This window comes from Neltuma alba, unplaced genomic scaffold, assembly GCF_004799145.2.
Source record: "Neltuma alba isolate B1F8T4 unplaced genomic scaffold, ASM479914v2 tig00012576_pilon, whole genome shotgun sequence".
NCBI lineage: Eukaryota > Viridiplantae > Streptophyta > Magnoliopsida > Fabales > Fabaceae > Neltuma > Neltuma alba.
In genome coordinates, this window is record NW_021637028.1 from 34973 (window position 1) to 44548 (window position 9576).

The window sequence follows — 9576 nt, forward strand, 5'->3', positions numbered from 1 at the left end:
TTGCTGTATACAACTCTGAATTGTAATTGAGATGAATTTGAGTCAATCTCTTCTTACAAGTGATTTTCAGCGAAGCACGTTTGTGAACAAAATTTCAAGCCAAATCAAAGGTCCATCCTATCAAAACATTCAGAATACAAGTAATTCTCAACGCTAATAATAATGTAACAAAGACTTCAATATTACAGAAACTCTATCTGAAATAAACAAAGGGCTAGAGTCCCCCAATCACCAGAATATGAATTGCAACTTGAAGGGCCTGGACTGTTTCAAGGAATAATGAAAAGTTGAGGGATCTATCCGATAAAAAGAAGCTTCATCATCATCATGATATAGCCAGCATTATATTCCAAAATTTTCCCTACAAGACATTTGTATCATCTCGGTATTCTGGGGAACTGCACAATTCCCATGAACCTGTAGTTCTTTGTGTTCCCAGAGGGGAAAAAAAAAGCACAAACCAAATGATGGTAAAGGGCTAAGAACTAGGCAGCTTTTCTTTGAATAAACGTGGAAGAACTTCATGAGCACCAATGTCCAAGACTTCTGGGTCCCTGAAAAGAACACACACCAGGGGGGGAAAAAAAAACTATAAATCTCAATGTTTGTCTCGCCAAAACTCAGACGCAAACGCTCAATGAGAAAGGAGCTCTGTCTGTCTGTCAAAAACCTTAATTAAGCATAATATCACACCAATCCTATGTTTGAACAGAGAGAAAAATATTATGGAGAGAGAAAAAAGGCATCGGGTCCAAACATTTTCCAAAACTGGAAAGGCTTAGAGAGAAACATGCTTGACAAAATTGCTCTAAAGGAGAGAGAAGAGACATGGAACCTACACCTTTTCATATGAATATTGTCACTGTGAAATTAGTCATTTTTTTTTCTTGGATATCCGAACATAAGAAAACATTTAATCTCCACTTTTTCTCTTCCCTACATTTTTTCTTCTCCCATTCTCTCTTCATCCAAACAGAGCATGCATTCAACAGCGAGGTCTTCATATTATTATTAACAAGAAGTACATGCATTCCACAAAAGGAGTCATTTTCATGTCTATGCTCAACATGGATTGAAAACTTGTGTCAAACACAATGTAACAGCACAATACTATTTAACAAGTTTTCGAGTATCATGGCACTGGAGAAATCAGATGAATATCAGTAGCCTAAGGACCCTCTGCTTTAAGTACAACATGAGCCATTCCTGTAAGATTTCTTAAAAGCCTCACGATTCGTGGATGCATATGGAATTTTCCAAACCCACCTGAAGGCTGATGACAATGCTCTAAAAATACTTTGAATAGTATGCTTGAAAACAAGATTCATGCAACAAATCTATGCATCACAAGCCCAGGAATTCAAGCAAGTTATATAAGAATTTTCTTTTAAGAAAAATTAAGTTTGGCATTTATTTTAGGATACAAACTACAAACAATTTTTAAGAAAATTGCAATATGTTTATCACAAGTATGTGGACAAGAAACATGAATACTTCGCATCATGAAGCAAGGGTAAGTAACAAAAGTGTAGTATTGTTTCAAAACATTTTATGCGGATATACTGCATGTCGATGAGATTATCCTATGGATCTTGGCATTAAGGGAAAAGATATGAGCACGAATTAGCTGCAGCTAGGGGTGAGGGCAGTAATGTTGCAACTTTGTGTTTTAAATCCTCCATTTCAGACGGGGGAGTTCTGTTTTTAGGTTAGTGAAGGTTGTTTGGGCACGAACTGGCCACTTGAAAGTCCAGGGGCTTATGTTCCGTATTGCCGTTCTGTGATGTGTATTTTGTGCTGTTCCTTGTACTCTGTAACTGTTATTTGATTGTAATTTCTGTGTATAGGTGCGTGAGGGAGATGGGATTGGCTTGAACCATTATTTCCCTTGTAATCCAACTCTATTATTCAGGAATGGCATTATCAGTCCCGCACTGTCCCTTGTCTGTTTCTGGTTTCTTTTTTCTTTTTTAAATTCAAGCTTAGCAGAGTTGAGGGTTCCATCACAATCAGACCGAGGCTGATCAAAGATATCTCCCAAATTTCAAGCCACATGCGGTAAAGAACATAACTCCTACTAGGCTCCCATCTCCTCTTCCGCATCCCAAAAAATAAAACAAATACACCAGAAATAAAATTCTGACATTTACCTGCTTATTATCGCATAAATTCATTTGGAAGAAAAAAATAAGTAGGCAATCCAAAAATAAGAAGAGAATAAAAACTTATTATAGCAAGTTGGCAACCTTTCCTAAATTTACTTGTTAATTCCACAATATTACCCATTATAAGTTACTAGATTATATTTTCATTGAATACGCTGCAATCGAGAGAGGGCAGAAGAAAAACCTGCATAATGTCTGCCCCATTTCATTGGAACTGGCAATAAACCAGAGCTTTCTTAGCGAAGGTGACTCAAATTGAACAAAGAAACCATCATTCTGCCCATGTTTCCATCTCCTTGATCCTTGGCCCTTCCAGACCTGCAAACACAGAATGTAAACTTAGATATTTTGTTGCAACTGAGACGCTATGTCTGGACTGTTAAAAAAAAAAAAATCAATCTATGGCCACATCAAATCTAAGGGGTTTCCAGTTAGCAATTTAGAGGAAAACAAATGGCAACAATGTTTTACAAAGAAAAGTGTATCAGTAACCTCACCACCTACTGAGACCCACAGAAGTATGCAATTAGCAGTGGCAATTCTTGCACAAAATCTTTTCTCCTTTAGACCAATCAATTCCAAACTTTCAAATGCATTAAGAAATCAAAATTTACCTGCGGATAAGCAATTATGCTTTTGGGAACAACCAAACAAGCTGCTCTGGAAAAGGAGTCCTCGGCGTATTGCCTCAGAAATGAAAAACAGCTTCCATGTGTATGTGGTGATTCAAAGGCCTGATACACCAGACGACATAAGAGTATGGCCATCAAAGAAAGAATACCATTGAAAGAACAAGCTAAATTGCACGTGTGCATGTCTCTTTAGAAGAGAGTGTATAAAGGAAAGGGGACCAAAAGGGGGGAAAAAACAATGAATACCACAACAAGAATTCTATTTAAAATTAAGAATTTTCACCTTATCAATATTAACAACTGGGGCATATTTATCAGTTTGTGTCTTTTCTTTATCAAGAAGGAAGTAGACTCTAGGATCCACGGTAGAAGTTCCGTGCCATGATTTTACAGCTGTCTCCATGGTCTCAACAACGAAAGAAAACAAGTCTTTCCAGCATTCTTCAGATCCATACTTTCCAGACTGTATGAGGAAGACAAATAGTCACTTAAGAAGTGTTCAAAAGAATGCATGATATATGAGGGCTTATTAATTACTTTAGTCCTTACCATCTTATATATGCTAATGAGAAGCCACCCAAAGTTGAAACGGATAAAACAAAACATCTCAGAAACCACAAATACAGATCAATTAATGCAAAAGTGCATCCTAGAAAATGTACATGCACATAAAGCATTCCAGAGAATAAACCAACAATATTTCATTAAATTAACAAACAATACTAACCAATTCAGGTTTCAATATGTTTAAATGCTTGGTCATGTCAACATTAGATCTTTTATTCTCCACTTCTTGTGCTCGATCTCTATCTTTTGCTAGCTGGTTTATCTTCCTTATCTTCTTTGATACTTCCTGACTCTGTGGGTTATACTGCAAAGCCATCTGAAAGGCAGCTAAGGCCTACAAATATTGAAAAGCTAGGTGCATTAGAAGAAGAAACCCAAAATTATAGGGACTTACACAGCGTCCAATCAGAAGCAAATAGGAAGGAAGGCTGCATAATGTACATCATCATATCGTTTCATGGCCTCAAGTACACATCCTTTCCTAAAATGCCCCTGGAAGTGAATTCAAGTAACACCGCAGAGCATATTATTATTTCTATTATAATCTTCAAACAAAATCAGGCTTAAAGAAATCTGATATACGTTTACCTTTTCCCATTCAGGTTTTAGTTTTATTGTCATCTCAGCATCCTCAAGAGCTTTCGTAAGCTTATCCAGTTGCAGCAATGCAGCTGCACGGTTACTGGTAGACAATGTACAGAAATTTCATCAGGGCAAGATGCTTTTTATTGGCATGCATGGCATGGAACATGTCTCATCGTTGAAAGACATGAAGATACAAACTACCGCTTTAAAATGCATAAGAACAAACAAATCATTAACTGGAAAATACACCAAACACATTTTATTTTAACAGAAACTATTTATGCCTTGCCACATCGCTGGTATATATTATACCTGATGCAGTGAATGAAGCGGCTCACTCAAAAAAAGTTAAAACAGAAGCTATGAAAATTTAATGAAAATTTTATAGGTCTCAGCATTAACAGAAAATTAATGTCAAAATAATAAGGGAGCCCATTTGCATCAAAAAACTAACTAGGGGAATTAGATAAATTCTTTGATGACAATGCTGCATGCTATTGCACTTCAAACTCAACTTAGTAACAAATGTCAGAATTATTATCCCCTGTGGCTGTTAGAAGTTCATGAGAAATGCCAACGCCTAGACAGAAATAGGCCAGAACTCATGAGATAACAGTTAATTTCTGTAACAAGGGGGAAAAGCTCGTCCATTATAATACTGAGTGCAAGTGATATGGACAACAATCAACACATAACGCGGTACTCCCAAGCTCTCACACCCAATGGACCAATATTTCGGGATGGACACTTGCATTGCATTAAGTGGCGATTTAATTGAAAGCTGACTGATACAGAAAGAACAAACTTAGAAGGAGCAACTTGGAAGAGGGTTACCCGGAACCCAAGGGTCCAAGACCCACTAAAGCAAAAGCTGCCTACATGGGAAATCTCCATAGTAGGAACTGGGAAGGAACTGCATGAAAAGCATCCAGAACAACCAGAGAAAACAAGCAAACACCACCAAGAGTGGTTTGTCACAAAATTCCAGCTCTCAAAATAAGTGTGCCACGATATGTCTCACATTGTACAATCATCAAAATATAAAATGGAAATTGTGCCTTGAAGTCCACCAACCCAAGAGGCTACTCTTTTGCTCCTCTCTTGGCTCAAATCAGATAAACTAGCTCACTTGAGTCATTTTTACTTTACATAGTCCACCTGGTTGGAAGGAACCAGAGGCTCTCCTCTGCGGATACTCTGCAGCAAACTGGAACTAAAAGTTCTAAAATCCGACTAACCCAAAAAAAGAAAAAAAGAAAAATACCACTAATGCAGCCACCGATATTTTTTTTTAGACAACGAACTCACAAATTTAACCAAAGTGAACCGAGAACCCAGATCAACAAAACAGCAATGCGCATATAGAAGAGGATAACAATTTGAAACTCATCAATTCAATCCAGTTAAGACCAAGAATACGCCACAATAAACTAAATCAACAAAAAGAATGTCGCGTACGATTTGGAACACGCGATCAATCATGCCATGAAACCACAAAACAGTCGATAATCGATAAAGTTACAAGATTTGCAAGGAGGTACCTATAAAGAGTAGGGTTTGAAGGATCTTGCTTGATGGCTTGGGTGTAAAGTGCTGCGGCTCTGAGATACTTTCCTGACTTGAAAAACTCATTGCCCTGATCTTTCAGAGACATCTTTTCTCCTTCCGCTGAAGCTGGGGCAGTCGCCATTGGTATTCTTCTTTTCAGGGAAGACACTCAACAGCGAAAATCTGGAACTTGACTTCTTCAATTAATCTCAGAATTGCGGAGCCAACTCACAAGTCACAATCTTAGTAGGGTTTTACTGAGATGTTTGCTTCCAGCGCTTTCTTTATCTTCCGAAGTTTGGATGCATGCTTATATATAATTGTTCACCCTCAAGCTGAAAAAATTGATTCTCAGTAGGCAGTGGGAAAGACAGCTTTACACGTGACGTCTCACACGGATACAGCGGTACAGCCTTTGGACTGATACCACCAATGTAATTAAGTTTTAGTTTTAAGTTTTAACTTTTAATTTTTATTTTCCCTCTAAGTGATGAGAAAATTTTCATTAAAAAATTTAAAATTATTAAATCTCAAATTAAGTCTAGTTCTCATACTTTAGGTTTTTCAACACTTAATTTGCAAATAACACTATATTTTTATTAAAAAAATTTTATTTGCTATTTAATAATTTCAAATGTTTTGGTGAGACTTTCCCCAAACAATATTCAATGGATATCAATATAAAAGTACAAAAAAAATCAATTAAAAATGCTTGTTCAGAAATCTTATTGGTCAATAACCCAACATATTTTTATATACAAAAAAATTAGTGGTATTCTAAAAATTTTCGTGCACAAAAAATACCAATAGTTGAGTTTAAATATTTATAACTAATAAAATTTCCAAACGGTTATTTTTAATCAATTTGCCCATGAAAAATAAAAAATCAATACCAATTATATGTATATGTCAATATCTATTGATAATAACAGTATCATTGTTAATAAACACCTTATTTCTTTAAGTTTTGTATAATGTTTAATAAGCCCACTTGACTAGTATATAATTAATCATACTCATCATGATGAAAAATGAAAGGAGGGACAAAGTTCGAAGCACCCGGGGGAGGGGGGATACATTTGGTGGCTTTGGATGCAGAATTTAAGCATTCAAGAGCGTAGTGTTGCATAGAGTTCGAAATTTTAAGCAGAATAAATCTATAATAATAAAGGTTCTTTTTCTGGGTTTTGTTATAATAATGAAGTTATTGCCAAATGTTTTTGTGTGTGATTTGCAATGGTCATTCTGAAACGAGAACCTTATTTTTCAGCTAAAAGTATTCAGCCCGTATCTTAAGATATTTTTATATAATAAGTGCGTTTTGGTATTTTGTGAACAGATTTCTTCATCGGATTGATTCTAAAGCTTGATCATCTCTCTTTAAAATTGAAAACCTGATCACTCAGGTTGATAGTATTTCTGAAGAAATCAAGAGGCATCTCATTTAGCTAGCCTCTGAAGCTCAACAATTGGATGTAGAATTAAGGGCTTATATAGATCATAGATATTTTGGCCCAGAGTTCTACCGGAAAGAGGAAGAACTGTCAAAAATCCAAAAGGATTTGAGGCACTTAGAGGAAGGTCTAAAACAATAATCCCAGCTAGGGCTGTTCATGAGACGAGATGGGATAGGGACGACCCGTCCTAGTCCGGTCCTGATAATTGGGATGGGACATAACTGGAACGGGACAGGGACATCCCATCTCTTTTTTTAATAATTTTTTTTAATTTGAAAACTAACTGTAGAAGAAATATAAAAACTTATAATAAAAACTATGTGAGGAAAATAGATAAAAATGACAAAATAATGACAAAGAAAAATGTTTTTTGTAATCATGAAAGACAAAGAATAAACAAACCTAAAATATTTACTACAAAGAATATCATGGAACTCATACAAAAACAACTTATAAACAAATAAAAAATAACAATTGATAAATATCATTACCAAAATGCTATTACAATAGTAAATAAAATAAATATATAACAACTAAAAATAAAGATAATACATTGGGATGGGACCGGGAAAGGACACCCCTATCCCATGTCCCGTCCTGTCCCGAAACAATTTTGTCCCGTCCCGTCCCGAAACAATTTTGTCCCGTCCCAAAAGCTTTCGAGACAGGACTGTCCCATCTCAAAATGACTGGGACAGGGACGAGATACTGGGATGGGACACAATTGAACACCCCTAATCCCAGCAGCAGTACCAGCCTTATATACCACCACCAATAGAAACATCATTTTCCCCATATCCACAGCTTCTGCCACCACCTACACATTATACTCCCTATAAGCCTCCAGAAACAAATTATCACAATGTCTTTAGAACCATTTACTAGTACACCCAACATCTCAAAGAACCCAAAAAGCCATCCAAGAAAAAGATTTACTCAATCTCATTCTCTGAATACCCAACCTCTCACTACAGCCATTTCACCTACTCCAACATATCCAACCCCTGCATACACTGGTCCTACCTTCTCACATATCAGACCTCAAGAACCTTTGATTATAAGAACCCCTCTTTCCTCTCTGCCAAAAACCTCTAATCCTCAACCATCTAATCCACAAGATGGAGGAAAATCTCCTGTCATTACCCCTACTTCTACCAGATCTATTTCATTTCTCAATAAACATCAATACAACTCCCCTTCCTCTGATGAAATATTTGAAGACACTTCTACTGAAACCACGATAGAAAAAACTCTGTCCCAATAAGAAGCTGAGAGCTATTCCACAAAACAATGCCTTGCTAATTTATCAAAAATTGCTATGGTAGATCAACCAAGAGAGTCACCTCTTGAAGAGCACTAATCCTATTGTTGAAGATCCCTCTTCTAAAGATGAAGGTTCAGGAGAGATTGCACATACTAATTAGCATAACCATAGACCATCTTCAAGTCCTTTGTTTACTTTTGATGACCTCCCTCCACATAAATAGAGGGACCTCTTACATGAGTTTGGAGCATAGCAAGATGTTCAAGTGACTAGGATAGATATCACTCTTAGACAAGTTACTGTCGAATTTGTTTCCAGCATTATTTTCTTTGAGAGAATAGTTTACCCAGATGAATCATTATGTTTGCATGCAGCTTCTTGGATCTGATAGCCTTGGAACATTTCTTAGTGTTATTCACAGAGAATTCTTAAAAGACTTCAATGTTATCTTGAAAAGACATTATCAGGAATACTTTGAAATAAAGTATTGCTCTTTAGATAAAAGAGATTTGCAGAGGTATTTTTCTCGAATGTCTGAAAAATACTATCTCTTGCGAGGATATGAAGATCCATAATTAAGACATGTCTTCATTGCATCCTTACCTGATGAACTCCAGCCAGAACTTCATTGCATGATAGCATCCCTTCAAAAGGAAGTTTCACAACTTTCTTTGGGAGAGATCTATCAAATTGCACTGGCCATGTTGGATAAACTATGTGATCAGCAGAGACTCCTTAAAGCAATGATGAAAGGAAATGCTAAGTTCAAACTAGCCTGTGATCATTCTTATTTTCGCATCAAGTGCAAACATAAGAAGAATTGTGACTGTACTTACAAGAAGAAATCCAACTTCAAAAGATACAAGTTTCCTAGAAAGTCAAGAAGAAGAAGGCCTTTTAGATACTTCAAGAGAAGATCTCCAAAATTCAAGAAAAGAGACTGATGGTTTCTTTGTGGACAAAAAGGGCATTTTGCAAAATCATGTCCCAAGAAGAGAAAAAGAGAAGTCAAGATGCTTGAATTCTTCATCAGCGAGATCAGTGTAATCTTCATCGTATCCGATGCATTCAAAATAGTCACTTTCATATTCTTTACTAGGATTGTAATTTTCTTGTTGATCAGGTAGTAATTCTGGCTAAGAAGTTGAAGATTTTTAGGTTGATTGAACTGGAAGGGTCATGAGTCTATCTGGTTTGGGTCTTGAGATTCTCCACCGAGAATTAGGTTTTGGGAGTCTTCTGTATGGACTGAAGGAGTGATAGCTTGAAGGATGAAGTTGCTTTGAAACTCTTGTAATGTAGAAATCGTGTCTGAACTTGCAGCAAACTATTGTGGAGAACTAGAAGGGCTAGGAAGA

General features: G+C 36.4%; 1 protein-coding gene across 1 annotated transcript; it reads right to left on the reverse strand.

The window, feature by feature from the left end:
- Window positions 1-5779, reverse strand: LOC114728803 (stress-induced-phosphoprotein 1). Its single transcript, XM_028915752.1, has 8 exons — window positions 5491-5779; window positions 3953-4046; window positions 3806-3856; window positions 3525-3698; window positions 3081-3260; window positions 2780-2899; window positions 2350-2483; window positions 1-554 (listed from the first exon to the last, which is right to left on the reverse strand). Exons 1-8 carry the CDS (start codon window positions 5637-5639, stop codon window positions 479-481), a joined length of 978 nt encoding a protein of 325 aa, XP_028771585.1. The 5' UTR covers window positions 5640-5779; the 3' UTR covers window positions 1-478.
- Window positions 5780-9576: the final 3797 nt, after the last annotated feature.

What these genes read in the sequence shown, in the direction of transcription:
- LOC114728803 (XM_028915752.1), bottom strand. Translation starts at nt 5,639, where the DNA reads ATGGCGACTGCCCCAGCTTCAGCGGAAGGAGAAAAGATGTCTCTGAAA. An exon ending in CAGTTGTTAATATTGATAAG is followed by an intron (nt 2,900 to 3,080) that starts GTGAAAATTCTT and finishes CTGGTGTATCAG; the next exon opens with GCCTTTGAATCACCACATAC. An exon ending in ATGGGGCAGACATTATGCAG is followed by an intron (nt 555 to 2,349) that starts GTTTTTCTTCTG and finishes TGTTCTTTTCAG; the next exon opens with GGACCCAGAAGTCTTGGACA.